The sequence below is a fragment of the Falco naumanni genome, chromosome 8, assembly GCF_017639655.2.
Source record: "Falco naumanni isolate bFalNau1 chromosome 8, bFalNau1.pat, whole genome shotgun sequence".
NCBI classification, from domain to species: domain Eukaryota; kingdom Metazoa; phylum Chordata; class Aves; order Falconiformes; family Falconidae; genus Falco; species Falco naumanni.
The window spans coordinates 21607201-21624917 of record NC_054061.1 but is presented as its reverse complement, the minus strand read 5'-3'; the positions used below and the strand labels follow the sequence as shown (position 1 = coordinate 21624917).

General features: G+C 47.8%; 1 protein-coding gene across 6 annotated transcripts; it reads right to left on the bottom strand.

Moving 5' to 3' along the window:
* Positions 1-341: 341 nt before the first annotated feature.
* On the bottom strand, positions 342-11108 carry LOC121093153. Of its 6 annotated transcripts, XM_040605041.1 has the most exons (10): positions 11023-11108; positions 10412-10475; positions 9622-9745; positions 9363-9453; positions 8255-8424; positions 7392-7495; positions 6768-6932; positions 6606-6686; positions 5125-6521; positions 342-3968 (listed from the first exon to the last, which is right to left on the bottom strand). In XM_040605041.1, exons 1-7 carry the CDS (start codon positions 11046-11048, stop codon positions 6804-6806), a joined length of 708 nt encoding a protein of 235 aa, XP_040460975.1. In that variant the 5' UTR covers positions 11049-11108; the 3' UTR covers positions 342-3968; positions 5125-6521; positions 6606-6686; positions 6768-6803. The 6 variants fall into 6 exon arrangements, 1 of the variants encoding a protein (XP_040460975.1); XR_005829497.1 differs by lacking the exons at positions 342-3968; positions 5125-6521; positions 6606-6686; ... (1 more) ...; positions 10412-10475; positions 11023-11108 and having other exon boundaries at positions 6816-7495; positions 9310-9453; positions 9560-10106; XR_005829499.1 differs by lacking the exons at positions 342-3968; positions 5125-6521; positions 6606-6686; ... (1 more) ...; positions 10412-10475; positions 11023-11108 and having other exon boundaries at positions 6816-7495; positions 9560-10106.
* Between the last annotated feature and the right edge of the window lie 6609 nt (positions 11109-17717).

Sequence of the window (17717 nt, the reverse complement as noted above, 5' to 3'; positions counted from 1 at the left end):
GTACCAATGTATCTGCAGAGTGCAGTATGTTGAAATACCTTGAGTTTAGTTTATTCTTACAGTATGTAAAACTAACTTGTGCAGAAGGAAGGATGTGCCTTAACAGCTGAAATGAGCTCACGTGATTTTAGGAGTTAACTTTGCTAGCGTTACATAAGATGGCCTGTCATCTGTGAGACTTGAAAGAAAATGGAATGCTAAGGAAATTGCACATTTCTGTGCTCCTTCTGGTAACCTTAGGCATTGAGTATTCAGTGCCAACACTCAGAAGTATCATTCCAACCATTAGTTGAAATATAGCTTTCTTCCAGACATCAGTTTAAAAAGTGAAGGGCCAGACATATGTGAAAATGTATTCTAACTAATTTCTGAAGAAAGTGAATACAGGTTTTATTATAAAAGTTAAATGTTTAATCCTTTCTGAGTTAGTTGGTATAGCTTACTAAACCATCAGAAAGTGAAGCAGACAGTATTTCATATGCCCTCAATACATTTAGAGTTAAAAGCATGAGCACTGATAGCCTACTAAATTGATTACTTGAAGAGTACTATAAAAAAAAAATTTGTCCTTTTAACAAATAGCATTCCAAGGAGGTGAGTGATTTAAGTAGCTACAGTTCCATGTACAAATTCAGTTCAAGTCAATTGTCACTTTGTTGTCCTGCAGCCTTGTTGAGCTCCAGTGCAAACAAAGGAGTGACATGGGGGAATACTGGTGGAATCAGTGAAGAGCAGAGGTTCTGAATGCAGCAGTTGGGAAGAATGCTGCTGCCAGCCCCAGCTGCCTCCCCTGAGGAGAGCTCTGCCTTGCAACCCAGGTCCCCACCTAGCTACAGAAGGGTAGAGGCTGGGAGCAGCCACAATTTGCTGTCTTCCGTAGACCTGAGCTGTGAGATCTCTGTCTGTGGGGGTGTCTGTGTAAGCCCTTGTTGGTCTGTGCAAGTGCTGTTTGTGTCAGCACAAAGCATATATATGCTCACGTAAGTGTCTGTGCAAATGGGTGTTTGTCTTGTCTGCCGCTGCTGTCTCATGCCTGCACTATGTTCTCTCCCTGGGTTTGGAGACATAGGGAATGGCTACAGCTTGTTGCTGGTTCTAGCTGTTTCCAGGGGTACCTGATCCTCAGTGGTGGGCCCAGATCTCCCCAGTGAGGCCAGTGATGACAGGTCGAGGTGTGGATGGCAGCATGGGGGTGGGAATAAGCTGCGGAGTTGAGAGTGCCTTGCCCCACAGTTAAGACTTGTGGGGTTGATAGGGCCCAAAGGTGTGCAGTGCCATTGTGAGTCCTTTGTGCTGCAGCCCCCTCAGGTGGAGATGCTTGCAAGTGTCCATCCTGGGGTTCTACAGCTGCTTTTGTGTCGGGGGTGAGAGCATGATTTTCCATGTCACAATTCTGACTTTTGCAACTCTGTGTGTACTGTTCTTTTGTTGTGTGCCAGCTTAATTTTCCAGGTTGCTTGTGCTACACTGTATTTCAAATGTCCTTTGTCTTGTGCATTGTTAGGCTCTTCCCAAACCTGGCTGTGGTTCTGGCTGTTCTGCCACTCTTCCATTACGAGGAAGTTACTTCACGCTTGATACCACTATCTCTGGACAAGTGTCTTTAACACAGGATGTCTAGAAAGATGCTGGAACAGCAAAGGATGAGCAGTGAAAGCTTTCAGCGAGCTTAATGAGCTCAGAAGAACAGAGAAGCCTGGAGTTCTGGGTCATCTAGCATGTAGTAAGGTAATAATGGAGTTGGAAGGGTAGGGCGTTCAATTCTGGCTATGGTATCTGTGTTGTTGGCAGTTGGATTAGATGATTGTTGTAGGCTCCTTGCAAATGAACTATTCCATTCTAGAGTCAGGTGGGTTATGCATGTGGAATTCTGTGTGCATCTTGTTTGGAAAATGAAGGGGGGGTGTTCCCTGTGGGCCAGGGTGAGTGCTTGCTAGCTACATGGTACAACTGGTACAATATTGAAATCTTGGGACCTCTAGTAAAGGAAGTGGGTGCAGGCTTTGTTGGTTGCTGCATAAGGATGTAACCTTGTGTGTCTGGGATAGGTTGCTGGGTTGAAGATGGAATGGGGTAGGAAGTTCTAATGCACCTTTGTTACAAAAAATTACTTCCAGTCTTGGCTGTTTCTGCAGCATGAGCACTGGGAAGAATTGTCAGCTGAGGCTGGCTGAAAGAGTTATTGATTGTGCCTTTGATTTCCACCAAACAGCATGGAAGTGGATAAATACAGAAACTGCCTTCTACTGTACTTGGGACAGCCCCATTTGCCACCCTTCCCTCACGCTCCCTGTGTTCGCCTTCCAGCACATTGCAGAGCACTGCAATTTTTTTGTCTGTCTACTACTTACTAAATATTTTTCTGTCCCTTACTTGCTTAATCTCTCCTCTCCTTACACCTTTTTCCTGCTCCTTGTCTGTTTCTTGTTTGCAGCATCATGTTTTCCAGCTCCCTCTATGTCCCTCTGTCCTTCCTCCTGCCTTTCTCTTCCCTTTTACCCCCCTGTCCTACCGCATCTGGGCAGTGAGCCTTGTGGCAAGCTCACTCTCTGATTTCTCACGAGCGTTAGTGAATAAACTTCTCCTGCCTCCTGTGTGCCCCCCAGGTGTGTTTGCAGCTCCTGGCTGTGCCCAGATGCAAGGGAGGGGGTGATATGCTGTGGGGCTCTGGCAATGGCCCCTATTCCCCTGGGGCTCCAGCTGATGCCTGTAGCACTGGGGCAGTGCAGGGAGGGGACATCTCAGGGTGGTGCAGTGTTGTCCTTGTTATACTCCATGGTATTAATGATGGTTCATTTTGTATCTGGCTTTTCTTCACTGTTTTGAATGGGGCTTCCTCGGGTAGAACTAATGCCAAGAGGACAAAAGCATGCAGTCCAGTCGTAACGGGCAAAGTACGTGCTGTCATCTTTCATAATGCTTTATAAAATGGCTTTTATTGATTTCTAAGTCTTCGGTGTTTTTTCAAAAGCTGTGCAGTTATGGGAACAGACAAGAGAAAGGGTGAGTCCACTAGCTAAGATGATAAGCAGTCTATTTAGTATCTTCTGATTCTACTTTGAATTAACAAAGACACAAGATTCTTATCAGGGTCTGATGTGGTAATTCCTTCATGTCCTACTTCTACCAATAGTGGATAAATTAGATATATGTTCTTCTTTCAACATCTCCTGCTATAATGGGCTCTCTTGGTTTTTTTGCACCTTCTAACAACTCGGCCTTGGGAAATCCTTGTTTATCATCCCCTTCTCTTCCAGTGTCTTCTGTGCTTGTTTCCTTTGCCATCTCCCAGGGGATTTTGTACTGCTTTCTCTTTGGATTTTGTAGGATTGTTGATGCCATGACCTCTCCCATCCAGAAGGTTCTTCAGGGTGATTTCCAGCCCTATAATGATTTCTGTGGCTCTGTCTCACATCCCTGCAAATTTTCTTGTCTGGTCCCAGGTGGACCAAATCTATCTAGAGAAACAGGTAGAGGCTGAGTGTCAACAGCATAGACCTTGTAAAAATTTTCATACTGTTCTCTATAGTTCCTTCCCCGTTCTCTGTATCTTTCCTCTTCCAATGGATCTTGGAAGTCTACAGATCTGCCAGAGTAAGCTTTCACATCATATGGTGGAACTTCTGTGTATGTGTTGAAAACACGTTCTCCTTCCCCTTAATGTGTGGCCTGTTTAGTGGGAGAGTGGCCTCTAAATACTGGACTAGAGACCTTTACCATGCTTGGTATCTTCTGTAGGGGGGTGATCTTGACTGTGAGTGGGAATAACCATGTGACCTTGACCTACAACAACAGTTCTGACTTCTTTCTGCCTCTGCTTGGATATGGTGGTGATCGTGAGTAGGAATGAGAGGGGGCACGGCTAGATGATAAGAGTGCAGGAGCAAGGGTGGGAAGAACCTGGCCTTGACTTGGAGTAGGTATGCGAACTTCTAGAGTGAGATGAAGTTGTATATGGAGACTTGGACCTTAAAAAACAAAAGAAATTTATGAAGTTAATTCAAAACAGTAATTCACACCTTTTTTTTTTCTCCCAAATTTGTTTAGGTTTGGGTTTTTTTCCTCTCCATATGCTTATGTCAAAGCTTCTTTCAGCTGCTGATATACTGCTACTGCAAACCGAAGAGCATGACAGCATGTAAAGGTTTCTGCTTACGAGCCAGAACAGCTGCTGCTGTGGTAGTGTAAAAACACCCAGGAAGGGTAAGTCTGCTTCCACTCAATTCTATCGCATGAACTACCCTAGCTATGGATGGATTTCAGGGGTGTATACTGGCGTCTACTGGTACGTGAACATACAGATGTGTCACTACCCAGCAACTACCTGCAGCACAAATCACTTTTGTTGCAGTAAGATGCAAAAAGAGCAAGTCTTAATGGCTACAGCATGGCATCAAACACCAAGAAAATAGGATTTAGGCTGGAGACAGTAAAGCTCCATTTGAAAATGCCAGCTTAGTTTATTTAACTTCACTACGTATTTGGCAATTTGTGCAGGATGCAAAATACCCCACTTCTAGCCAGTTGTAGCCAAATTTTGCACATACCTCTAGCTCTAACCAAGGACAGTGACCACATTTCAAGAAAAATCCTAGCTAAAAGCTTCTAAACTCAGTCTCTAGTAACATGACCAAATGCCATTGCTCTGGGAAAGATACTGACAGCATTACTAGCAGAGAGTTCTTCCAATTCCTGCCCAAGTGCTTTTTGAGGACAGAAGACATCAGCTATCTTGAGTTTTTTCTTCACAAGTTGTTCCACGTATGTTCATTCCTCCTCCAATTTAAGATTTCCATACAAGTCTGATTTTTTAATTCATAAGAAAAATGTTACGAATGTCAACAAAACCTGAGTGAAAGGCACCAGTTTGCAGTCCAGGCTGAAATCTGTACCCACGTGAGATTAGACAAAGAGAACATTAAAGCAATTTCTCTTACGTATCTTCTCCAAAGTGCTTTGAGGTAACAGTTAAAATCGGAGCACAGAGACGGAGGAATCTACACCTGTTCAGTTTCTAGCCTCCTCAGGGCTGTCAAGAGGTGAAGGATGTCACTACAGAGAAGCTTTGGCAAAAGAGAACACCTATTCCTTCACAACTGCTGTCCAGTTATAACTATCAGTCACCTGTAATCCCTGCCATCTTTGAGCTAGTGACATACATGTGGAGCTCCCATCACTGCTAATCCCTTGAACCATCCAGTCCACCTAAGGATAGAGAGGTGGACTGAAACTCCTCCTGATTCTTCTAGACAATCTGCTTCTCCGTTAGGGACATGCAAAGCAATTACCTGGAAAATAAAGCAAAGCGGGAGCATGGTGGTGAGTACTTCTTCAACTTCAGCATTTTTCTGGCAGCTTTCTGTTTATTTGAGCATGAACATACCCTCATTTCTGGATCCTCACATTTGCCTTCCACATCCTCACCCCAAGCAGTTGCCTCAGTCTTCTCCCCCTACATTCAGCTTTGTGACTGTGGGAAGAGGCTGCCCATGCTTAAAAGAGACTCCCATCTCCCAGGTGCCACGTGCTCAAGGCTCTCCTCTGCCACTCCTCAATACACTTCTGAGCTTCGAAGTACCGCACAGATACTAACCAATCTTCTCTCAAATGTCTTCCCCGTAAACTTCCTAGGTTGTTGCCTCGTGAGGATCTGTTTGGCCTGGTCTTGTCCCTGAACTGTTCTTTCCTGGCTTACTGAATCTGAGAATTTTAGGTATCTCTGGGACGGATGCTGGGTTTTGTTTTATCTTTAAGATTTTATAAGCACTGATGCACGCTTACAGTCTATCTGTAACACACATATACCAAAAGGAAGGACTAACCTGGCATGGCAATAATAGAGAAAACAGACTCCTCTCTCTCCAACTGAGAGAAAGTAGTTTGGCTATTTGAGATGACTAAACTGAAAAAATTCAAAATGGTCATAAAAACCCAGCATTGACTCTTCCAAGAATTTGCTCAATCACTACCAACTAAGTAATTAAAAATAGAATGCTGGAGGCATTCTATTTTTAGGGAAGTCAGCTTCTTCAGGCCTATCCAGCCAGTAATCAAAAGGGTGGCTTTCCACCTCATTCTGCCATTATGTTTAATTTTGTGATATATACTTAGTTTCCTCAAAAAGTGTTTTTCAGATAGTATACTATCTGATAGATGATATCTGTATCTTTTTTGTATATTTTAAAAAATAATTTTATTATTTATAAGAAATATTTTTTAAAATATTTTAAGAAATTGAATATTTTAAAAAATAATTTTACTGCGAGCACAGATCCCCTTTGTTAAAGCCAACTCAAACTGAGCCACTTAAAAATGAATTACCACTTGTATTCTCCACAGCTTTCTGTGCATACGCATTTCATTACAAATCAGATATTGTAGAAGTAATGTATGTGTTACAGCCTGGTTTAACAGGTTACAAATAGTCACAGACTGAATTTCTGTGAAATACTTACAGTCCCCAGCCTGGTCTGCCACCTGCTGAGAAAACTGGACTGGCTCTCATTGGATGACCTTTTGGACTGGGAAGAAGAAAAAAAAAAAATCCCATTCAGTTCATCTGAAGGTAATTTTCTTAAAGAAATTCTAAAGTTACAATCACTTACCAGTTGTGGGTATTGATTGCTCTTGGGGGAGGGCAGAAGACATGGTAGTGCCAGTTGTCTTGCTACTGGAACTGGACAGCCCTTGTGAGTAAGTGCAAACAGTTGGAAAATAAGCTCTAATCAATACTGTATTTCAACAGCATATGTTGAAATAAAACTTACCTTCTCTTCCAACACACTGCTGATTGACAGGAAGATTTAGAAAGTTTGGTGGCAGTCACCAAAGCAGCAAGTGTCACAGTCACAAGTGGTGGTGGTGACTGCTGCTGCTGAATCTTTACAGAGCCCTTTTCTGTAGCCTGTTCCATTTTGGAAGTTGTTCACAGCCTAGAGGCAGAAGAACATTTACAAAAAGGTTGAAGTGTCAGATTATGACAGTTCAGTAGATAGATGAAGAAAAGCCTCCACAGGGTAAAATGACTTGTTTATTCCTGTAAAGTCTACCAAGCCTACAGTAAAGCAGCATACAGATACATATGTGAACACATCACATGCCACACTGCTATTAAGGACTGGTAGCTCAGAGTACCTGTAGTTAGAGTACTTCAGTGTTAACAGCAAATTTGAGGGACAGGCAAGCATGCTTACACAGAAGCGTGACCTGAATTTACCAGGTTGCCTCCAAAGAGTTGTCAGCTTCTCTAACTACAGATAATGCATTTGACAAGTGAATGCAGCCTTATTCAGTTTAGCCTTCTTTAAGGAGATGTAAATAATTTCTTCCCTTTCAGCTTTTTACAAACAGACTTTTCTTACAAACAGTTTATGAAAAAGTCATTATGTTACCTGGCGCAGGAAGTTGTTGGCAACTAAAGCATCAGGAGAAACACCTGCCTGATGACACGCTGGGCAAGTATGTTCCTCCAATTCCAGTAAAGCTGTTCTAATACCTGTGTGTAATTAGAAGCATCAAAATAGTTTTTAGCCAAACTGAGGAAATCTTTGGGGTTTTCATCAATTATACTAACACATAGATGATTAATGGGTGGATATGGTCCTGAATGGAGAGCATGAAGCTATAAATGTTCAGTAGTGTAAAAAATGTCTAGTATGCAGCAAATCGCTATACAGTTTTGACATTTCCCTGTTGTAACAGGTGAAGATGTAGAATGAGCTGCTTCCTGATGTTTGGACTAGCCTTTTCTCCGCTGTCTAGTACAGGAAGAAGCCACCAACATCAAGGCTAATGAACAAAGCACATCCCAAAAAGCCATGAGTCAGTTCGAGTTTTGAAGGTTTAACCAACTCTCCCGTGGCAAAGAATGTAGATTAAATGCCTGACTGCCTGTTTGTGGCAGACCAGAGTTAGTCACCAGAGCTGGCTCTGTAGTTGTGTATGAGAAAAAGGGCTGTGGACAAACTACGTGCATTCCATATCTAATAATCACCTGCACAATTATGCACTCTTCTCGTACTCGTCCTTCCACATGTGAAGAAGATTTGACTAGATACACAGAAAGGGAAAAAAGTTTTCTGGCCTTTTTTTTTTTTTTTTTCCTTTATAGAAGAGGCTTTTCCTACTCCAGGCATACTTAAGTATGAAATAGACATGGCAGCACAGGTGATCTCCTATTCCTGCTTTCAGAAGATCCGATGTGGCGTTTTGGATTAAAAGACATGGGAGAGGAGTTTTACTCTAAATTACTCACATTCGTCACAATAACTTGCTCCACAGCAGAGAATAACTGCTGCATCTATCATTGGATCTTTACAAAGGGGACACAACAAGTCATCTGGAATGGGATCATATATGGAGGAGGAGCGCAGCTCCTCTGGTAAAGAGGGAGGCTTTTCCTTTTTCTCTCTAGCATAAGCTTCCCTGGAGGGTGGGTGGGAAAGGAAAAAAAAAAGTGAAAGATGGGTAAATTTTTCCAAGCTTTGGATTTTATCAGAGGAAAATAATAGATGGAAGTCTTCTCACTCCACATTAGCTCTCTACAACACAGGCGTTTAGGTTAAATGACTTTTCTAGAGCCACAACATCAGAAGGAGGAGGGGGTAACAGTTTTCCTTCTGCAGAACTCTCCCATCCATAGGATGAACTACCCAGTCAGCTCAGAGTGGAAAAGAAAGAAAAGAGGAAGAAAAGCAGGGGAAAGGAATCCCATCTCTCCTTTGCCAAAGGGTAAATGTAAATTGCTGGATCAGGGTAAAGTTAGTCTCAGTGTAATTTCATTTTGTAAGAAGTCTTATGTTACAGCTTGTGCGACAGGAGATCCACAACAGAAAAAGAAGTGCTACCGAGTGCATTTTCAAACAGCCACTCTTGTCAGCACACAGGAGTAATTTCTTAGCTTATAGCAACAGGAAAACTTCAGACTGTTTCACACATGACATTTGCTAAAAGTCAGAGGGGGAGGAAATCTCAGTCCAACGGCTATTCAATTTTGCAAGAAGACTTTGAAATGTAAACCAGAAGCAAAATGAGCTTTCAAAGAGAACGATGCCAACTGTAAACAGTACTGAAATGTCTTGCAGAAATACAGGTTCCTAGCATACCCCAAGGTCAGCCAGCTTCCAGGACCATGAACAGTAGTGCCACCCTATTTTAATATTGGAAAGTACTGCATATTTTAAGGTTAAGATATGAAGGTAGTGGTTCCTCCCTTTTAATTAGGGGCTGGCCACCTCGGCTGCATTGCCACTCATACATTTATGCACGGTTACTCTCTTCACTTTTTGGTCAGTCCAGTTAATTCCATACTTGCGCATTAATAGTTGGTATTGTGTACTTCCCAGCCTTTGTCAGCACAGCACCTTTTGTGTTGGGATCCTTCACCTCCGACAGGAAACTCATTGGAATTCCAGTGCTCCTTTTCATTATGGGAACAGGCTCCATATTTTTGTCCTGTTAAGAACAGAAATACAGACATCTCTCATCTCCAGACCCACACTTAAGATGACGTTTCAGTGATTATTTTAAGCAGTGAAAACCATTAATCCTTCCGTTTTACCTAATATAAGGGCTGCTTGACTCAAATTCCTGCTTCCCCCAATTAATACAGCCAGGACGTACCACAGGTTTGAGCAGAGTTTTGAACCCTTTGAACAGAGTTTTGAACACCATCGCCAAACACTTCATCATCTGTAAGCTGTCCATCCTTAGCATAAAGGACTCCAAATTTAAAATTCACAGGTCCCTGAGAAATAAAACCACACATTATAGGATAAACAGACAATCACACAAAAGACCTAAAATAATGTTTCCTCTAAGGACTTTTATATACATCTTTTGTATACGTCCTACACACGGGAATATATACTTCATACCAGCTCCATTACATGCTCAAGTAGCAGATACCTAATAATTTACTTTTGATCATAGGTTATGAATTTTATGATATTACTAAGATGGTCATCTATTAATATGATAAATTATGCCAGTGCTCAAAATCATTTTAAATCTCAGATGTTGCACAGAAACACCACATTTTTTTACTGCAATAAGCAATTGATATCTAAGTCATTATACATCACCAAGTGAGTGCTAGGAGTGAAAAGGTTACATTTACCTCTTGCTCTTCAAGAGCTAATAAATCCTGTAAACAAAACAGTATCTTGAGCACACCAGTACTGAAGACAGCACAAACCCCCCTGTAACGTAGTTGTGTATTTGTTTTAATTTCGAAGTAGCCAGTTCAACTGATAAAGACAGCTGATTTTGTAACTGTAACCCTACTCCTCATTATTATCCTACTACCAAAAGAAACAAACCACTGGCATTTATACCTAACAACTTATTTTTCCAGAAAATAATAAAAAGCCACAGCCAAACAAAAAAAAAAAAAAAAGAAGTCACCTCCTACCTTCTGCATCTCAGGATGAAAAGTTTCCCTCGGGCTCTTCCCAAATTTGTCATGACTCACAGCACTGAAATGCAAATGAAATACTGCTTTATAGGAGGGCAAGTATACATTTGAACATTAAACTGCTAACTGGCAGTAGTTAGAACTGATTTCGAAAAGAATTGTTCAAAGAGCCTTGCTTACGTGGAATTTTTTGTGAAAGAGCCATTTATTTCCCACAATACTAACCTCTGAAACTTCCTAAACTTCTTTTGGATTTTAAAACCAGAAATAACTAGGACATTCCACGGAGATCAGGTTTAAGTGTACTGTATTTACTTATAAAGCACAGAACTTTATTCCATCATCCTTCACTTTGGCTTTATACATAATCGTTGTGAGCGTATTAGGAAGACTCAATAACCTATTCTATTTCATAAGCTTCTCTTCTATCTCTTTGAAAATAATTCAAGGCATGTCAAATGAAAAACGAGCCGTTCAGCATCAAGTTCACACCCCAAAGATCCACAAGCAAGATCAACTGCCTCAATCAACAGAAAGACTTAATTTATAGCATTTCTTCCTAACTTGTGTTTCTACGTGACTATTATTTTTGCCCATTTTTTCCCTAGCATTGATTTCTGGAGCTACGCAGCATGCCACGGAGTGCCAAACGCAATCTGTCTGAGGCACGCCGAGCTGACACGGAGGTCACATCTGATGCACCTTTCCATCGTTGCTTATGCTAGGCCACCATGCGGACAGGATTTCCTGTAGTTCACTTTGAAAGCAATTAAAATGCTAAAATTAATTTACAAAAAAGCAGGTTTATCGTGTAACTGAAAGTCTTTGAGATAGTCTGTAGCTAGACTCACACTGGCTGCGAACAGGGTGAAATGGCAAAGGACTATCAACCAGGCCCAAGGGAAGGCTCAAAGGCTGTAAAAGCTGAAGAATAGTCAGGGAAGGGATTTTAGTCCGAGCCCAAGCGGGCAAGAGGAGGTGACATTAGTCCTACTGCCGGGAGGTGTGTGGGAAAATCACCTTGAAGGGGAGAGGGAATTTGAGAAAATTGCATCCTAACAGAAGCGTAGTATTACGGAAAGCTTTTTTAGGGTAAAATACAGCTATGGCCTTCAGGAAGGTTGGCATGCACACAATTTGTATCACCACAGTTCCCTAAGAAGCAGCAGCTCAGTGCACACTGATAGTTTAAGGCAAAAAGCCAAAAGCAATGCCACAAAGCCCAGAACCATTCTCAGGAACACAGGAGTTAAGCCTAAAATTGGTTGAAAGCTGCTTCCTACCTCTTCCCCCACCACCTTTCCCCCTTCAACATCAGCACATTTCCTTGTGATCCCTTTTCACAAAAAAAAAAAAAAGATTGAGGCCTGTGATATCAGCTCGGTACCGAAGCACCACGATGCGCTTGCTGGCTACATGCTCTCTTAGAAGGCTGACAGCTTCTCTGCACACAACAGCTGAGGCTTCCAGCCTCTCTGGCCTTCCCATGCGCTGTGAAACGTGAGGAAGGCAAAGACTGATAACATCTTGGGGGGATCAGGAGGAAGTCGAGATGCACCACACTCAGAGCCCAACGTGTTACCCAAAAGAATTACCACAACAGAACAAGAGGCAGGAGCAATCGGTAGACAGGCAGATAACATGCACGGCAGCAATACCCAGTCAGACTTGCAGGACACTTCCAGTCACTTCATCCTGCAACTTTATTTTGAATTTAGTGAAACGGTAATCAGATTCTTAACGCTCATTCTGCTTTTGTAACTTCTGGAGAAAGGCTAACATGTGGCATTGGCATTACAGTCCAATTATTGCCCAAGCAGCAGCACAGCACTCTGAAGCAGCGGGCACATGGAGCCTCGTGGGCCCTCGGCAGGTGCAAAAGTTATCCCTCCCCAGTCAGCAGTCCGACTCACAAGCACAAGGCACATGTGGAAAAGTAACATCTAGACCGACCTTCAGTTTAGCTTCCCTTGATTTGTCAATGTACAATTCCGATGGACCTAGGTACAAAGAAAAAACAAAAGAGCCCCGTTTTGCTGGGAAGCAAATCCAAAGGCCTCTTCCCCTCGGCTGCTCTGGCCCAGGAGCTGACTGTCACGACACAGGATCAGCCAGACACCTGAGCTGCTGCCTCCCAACCCTCCCCGGTAGTTAAACGCTCGCCCTTCGCAATACTTTTTAGAGAAATCAGCAGTCTGGGGCGGATTCCCCCGCCGGCTTTCTTTCCTTTCGCTTGGCCGCTCGCAGAGACGGGAAGAGGCTCCTGACCCCCCCCCGCGACACCGTTACCGCAGGCCCCAAGGCAGCCTCTGCGGCCCGCTGGGCCGGCCGCCCCAGCCCGCTGCCACGGCCCCGGCCAGCGGCTGGGGGAAAGACGAAGCCCCGCGCAGAGCTGCAGCGGCTGCCCGGGCAGCCCGGAGGGGGGGGGGGGGGGGGGGGGGGGGGCGGCAGGGCGTCAGGGCCGACCCCCCTCCCGGGCCCCGCCGCCACAAGGGAGCACCGGGGCCGCCCCGCCGCCGCTCCTCGCCTCATCACTGAGGCAGCAGCGCAGCTCCGAGAAAAAAAAAAAGGCAGCAGCGTGAGGAGCCCGCTGACCACCGTGACTGCCGGGGAGACGAGAACCGCTGGCAGCCCGCTCACCCCAGCCCGCCCGCCGCCAGCACCAGGCGCTCCCTGCCGCAGCCAAGCGCCGGCCCGACACGTCCCCCCCAGCCGGCCTCTGCCCGCCGGGCTCGCCCGCCGGCCCCCGGCCGCCCCCAGCCCGACCGCTCACCCAGCGCGCCGCCGCCGCACGTCCCGGCCCGAAAGTCTTCCGGGCTCCCGGGGAACCCCCGCACCGCCAGAGCCGCCCCAGGGTGCCGCGCGGGCCGGAAATGAACCCACCTTCCGGGGCCGGGCCGGGCCCGCCGCCAGCCCCGCCCACGCCCGCCGGCCCCGCCCACGCCCGCCGGCCCCGCCCACGCCCGCCGGCCCCGCCCACGCCCGCCGGCCCCGCCCCGCCGGGCAGCGCGACCCAGAGCCGGCCGAGGAGGGGCTGGGGCTCCCGGTCTGCGCCGGGGCGGGCAGGGGCTCGGTGCCGCCGCGGGCTCCTCTGAGCCTGCCGGCCCCCGGGTCTCTGTGGGGGATGCCCGCGGGGTGCGGGCTGTGCCGAGAGCGGCTACCTGGGGGAGGGGGGGGGCGGGGAGACGCAAGTGAAGGAAAGACGCCTCTCCGTTGCCCCACCTTGCAGCCCTGCCGCGTAGTCTGCACCCCTTCGTTCTGGTAACACCTCACTTTCCCGTCACACGGAACGGCTGTGAGCTCAAGAGGTTAAACCGTGCAACACCTCATAATGGCTTACTTGTGCAGGGGAAAACCTTGTATGAGCTTTTCCTAAGCCACATATCCACACTACTCGCTTTTTCCTACTCAAAAAGTGCATTCCTGCAAAATCTCTTCTATTTAAAAAAAATATATTTAAAATTGCTCTTACTAACGTGCTTCCAAATGCAAGCAGAGCAAATGCACCCCTATTGCGCACAGCAAAATGGAATGCGTCATACAGAAATGATTTAACAGCTTGAGCCACGTGGGTGCTTTTGCATACGGAGGCAATAAGTGTTAATGCCTGGGCTGCGAGTGGGAAAAGGGCAGAGCAATGTGAAACCTGCAGCGGCAGCGAGCAGCTCCCGTGGTCCGGTGGTGTAAACTGGGCTGAGATCTCAGCCCGTGCCCACCGTGCCAGTGCTCAGCACAGGGCTGATGGAGCGCTGCTGCCATCTAGCGAAAAGAAATTGGGTACTGCAGCCGCCCAGTTGATGGATCGCTACTGCCATCTGGCGAAAAACATTGGGTACTGCATCCACCCGGTTGGTAGAGCGCTGCTGCCATCTAGCAACAAAAAATTAAATACTGCAGCCAGGCGCTTGGTGGTTCGCTGCTGCCGTCTAGCGAAACAAATTGGGTACTGCAGCCGCCTGGTTGGTGGACCGCTGCTGCCATCTAGCGAAAAAATTTGGGTACTGCAGCCGCCCGATTGGTGGAGCGCTGCTGCCATCTGGCGAAAAATATTGGATACTGCAGTCTCCCGGTTGAAGACCGCTGCTGCCATCTAGCGAAAAAAAAATTAGGTACTGCAGCCGCCCGGTTGGTGGAGTGCTGCTGCCATCTAGCGAAAAAATTTGGGTACTGCAGCCGCCCGGTTAGTGGAGCGCTACTGCCATCTGGCAACCAAAAATTGGTACCAGACCATGGGGCTCGAACGCATGTCCTCCGCGAGGGAAAGATTCTACCGTTGGCGTGACCCGAACCTGGGTCGTTTCAGTCGAGCCACTTCTACGCATGCGCTGCCCTTAGTTTGCCACAAATGCTACTTCGCATGCGTGAAAGCGGATTTTGTAATAAGCATACAAAACCACAAACCCCGCCCCGCGGCGTCAAGCCGATTCTGTGCAAACGCTGCCCTTACTTTTTCCTGAAATGCCACTGCGCATGCGTAAAAGGCGATTTCGTAATGCATATGCATCTATGGCAACCACTCCGTCGGTGTCAAGCCAATTATGCACGTGCGCTGCCCTTAGTTTTGCAAGAAACCCCACTGTGCATGCGTAAGAGGCGATTTTGTAACCAATATGCGCCAATGGAAACCACGCCCCGCGGCGTCAAGCCCATTATACGAATGAGCTGCCCTTAATTATGACAGAACTCTGACTGTGCATGCGTAATTGCCGATTTGGTAATGTTCATGTGCTGCCAGAAACCACGCCTCGGGGCGTCAACCTTATGATGTGCATGCGCTGCCCTTAGTTTGCCACTAACGCTATTGAACATGCGTATTAGGGTTAGGGTTAGGTGGAATGCCTTCCTGGCACCTTTCCTGGCTGGAGTTGGCCATGGGATGTGCAAAAGAAGTTGGCGGTTCCCCATCTCTGCCCAGGAAGCCCAACTTCTGTGGTGCTTTTCAGCTGGCTGCCAAGGCAGTGTGACAAGTGCCAGCGGAATGCCTTCTTGGCACCTTTCCCCGCTGGAGTTGGCCATGGGGTGTGCAAAAGAAGTCATCAGTGTTTCACCACGTCAGCCCAGGAAGCCAGACTTCTGTGGTGCCTTTCAGCTGGCTACCGGGGCAGTGTGAGAACTGCCAGCGGGATGCCTTCCTGGCACCTTTCCCCGCTGGAGTTCCAGGGAGGGAGCGTATAGCCTCTGAGGCACACGAGAGTGACGAGCAGGCAGCCGAGCCGAGCTCAACTGAGCAGAGCCGAGCCAAGCCGAGCCTAGCCGGGCTGATTAGAGATGAGCCGAGCCGAACCAAGCCGAGCCAGGCTGAGCCGAGCCAAGCCAAGCCGAGCCGTGCCGTGCCGTGCCGATTCGAGGTAAGCCAGTCCGAGCCGTGCCGTGCCAAGGGAAGCCGAGCTGAGCCAAGCCGAGCCGAGCTGGGCCAAGCCGAGCTGAGCCGAGCCGAGCCGGGCCATGTCGAGCTGAGCCGAGCCAAACTGAGCCGGGCCATGTTGAGCCAAGCCTAGCCAGGCTGAGCCTAGCTGAGCCTGGCTGAGCCTATCCGAACCGAGCCGATCCAAGCTGAGCTGATCCGAGCCAAGCCGGGCCGAGCCGGGCCGATCCCAGCCGTGCCGAGCTGAGTCGAGCCGGGCTGGGCCAGGCTGGGCCGGGCCGGGGCAGGGCAGGCAGGGCAGAGTCCCGTTCCATGGGGGCGATCGCCATCGAGGACAGAAGGGATGGCGGCAGCCACAAAGGACCTCCCGTCGGTCATGCGCATCGGGAACAGGTGCCCTGTTCGCTCTGCTTCGACCGCCCGCAAGCGGGGCTTTCTTGGGCCCGCTTCTTGACGGCCAGCGAGGCTGACTGAGGCCCTCCCCGTCTGCCCCATCCGTCCCTCCGTCCGTCCGTCTGTCTGTCCGTCCGTCGGTTCCAGGCAATCATCACCGGCCAATAGCAGGGTGCGCAGACAGCCGGCGACCGCCACCCGCCTCGTGGACGACACGCGCCCTGTGCCGAGGGAGATCTGGTCTCTGCATCTGGCCACACGCCCCCACCCACCAGCCGTCCGGGCGCGAGGGCGTTGGTCTCGGCCGCGCCACACGGCATCCCGGGAGGCTCCCCGGCAAAGGAAAGAGCCCGCCAGGGCCTTACCACCGCAGGGGCAGGGTGGGGGTGGGGGGGGGGCAAGTGGAGATACAGGCTGGGCGCCTGGTCAGAAACGGCCTGGTCTGACCTACCTACCCACCTGCTGCAGAGGCACAGCGTCCCGGGGAGGGAGCATATAGCCTCTGCTCCGCACCAGAGCGACGAGCAGGCAGTCGAGCCCAGCCGAGCCGAGCTGGGCTGAACCAGGGCCTTGCCTCCTTTGCAGGTTTTGCTGAGCAGGAAAAGGCATGGGAACAGTTTGCGTTGGTGTTGCTACCTCATGTTCTGATCAGCCATGCTTGGTTTAGGGATGTGAAATACATGTTGAACTAAGGAAAAGGAGACACGTGCAGCAGAGGATACCATGGTGTTGCAAGTGTAGCATAAGCTTGTTCCTTGTAGTGGCAAGCGCACTCCTGGGAACTCGAAAAAGAGGAAGCATCACTTGGTCTGAGCAAAACAGGTGTCAAGGTAAGGCCTACAACCCCCTCTGAGTTCCATCACCTCAGACACATCTGAGCACAGGTAAGCATGAGCTTCCCTTGACCCTGCTCTGTTGGATTGGGTTAGGTTTAGGCAAAACATGCCCCAGGGGCTCAATGCTTGAATTGGGATCTTAGAAACCCAACCAGCTCTGGCCAGATGCAGAAGAAATGGCCTGTGGCTGCAAAGTCAGATATCAGCAGAAGATACATAAATTATTGTGGATGACTACAAAGTTGTATTACGCAGTTGAGGTGGCATGGGAGGCTATCAAGGACACGAGCTACATCCAGGACTACTAGCTTCTAGGTATGAAGAAGAAAGGGTTAAGAGGCCATGACGGAGAGTCTAGGCATGCTGAGGACAGAAAACCATTTTGGAATATATAGCTTGGAAGGACTTTGTCCCTAGCAGCACGTGGAGGGGCTCCATGGGAAAATTGAGGCATACAAAAAATGTCTCCATTGCCTCTGTCCCCGAGTACTGAGCATCAATCAAGACTGTCAGTTCAGTGTAGCACAGAAAACAGAAGTCTCAAACTAGAGAAGCAAAGCTCTTGGCCTCCGGTGAGAAGGGGGAGATGACAAGCATGCACATTTAAGTGTCCTCAGTACTGACTGAAGGAGGTTGGACTGCAGGCAGAGGGATGTCGGAGGACCTGAGCATGCATGGAAGAGAATGAACAAGGAATAAGCATGGATGG

Coding starts and splice junctions, on each gene's coding strand:
- LOC121093153 (XM_040605041.1), bottom strand. CDS start 11,048: ATGCTGCGTAGCTCCAGAAATCAATG. Junction 9,746..10,411: donor TTCATCCTGAGATGCAGAAG/GTAGGAGGTGAC, acceptor TTTATTTCTCAG/GGACCTGTGAATTTTAAATT. Junction 8,425..9,362: donor GAAGGATCCCAACACAAAAG/GTGCTGTGCTGA, acceptor CCCACCCTCCAG/GGAAGCTTATGCTAGAGAGA.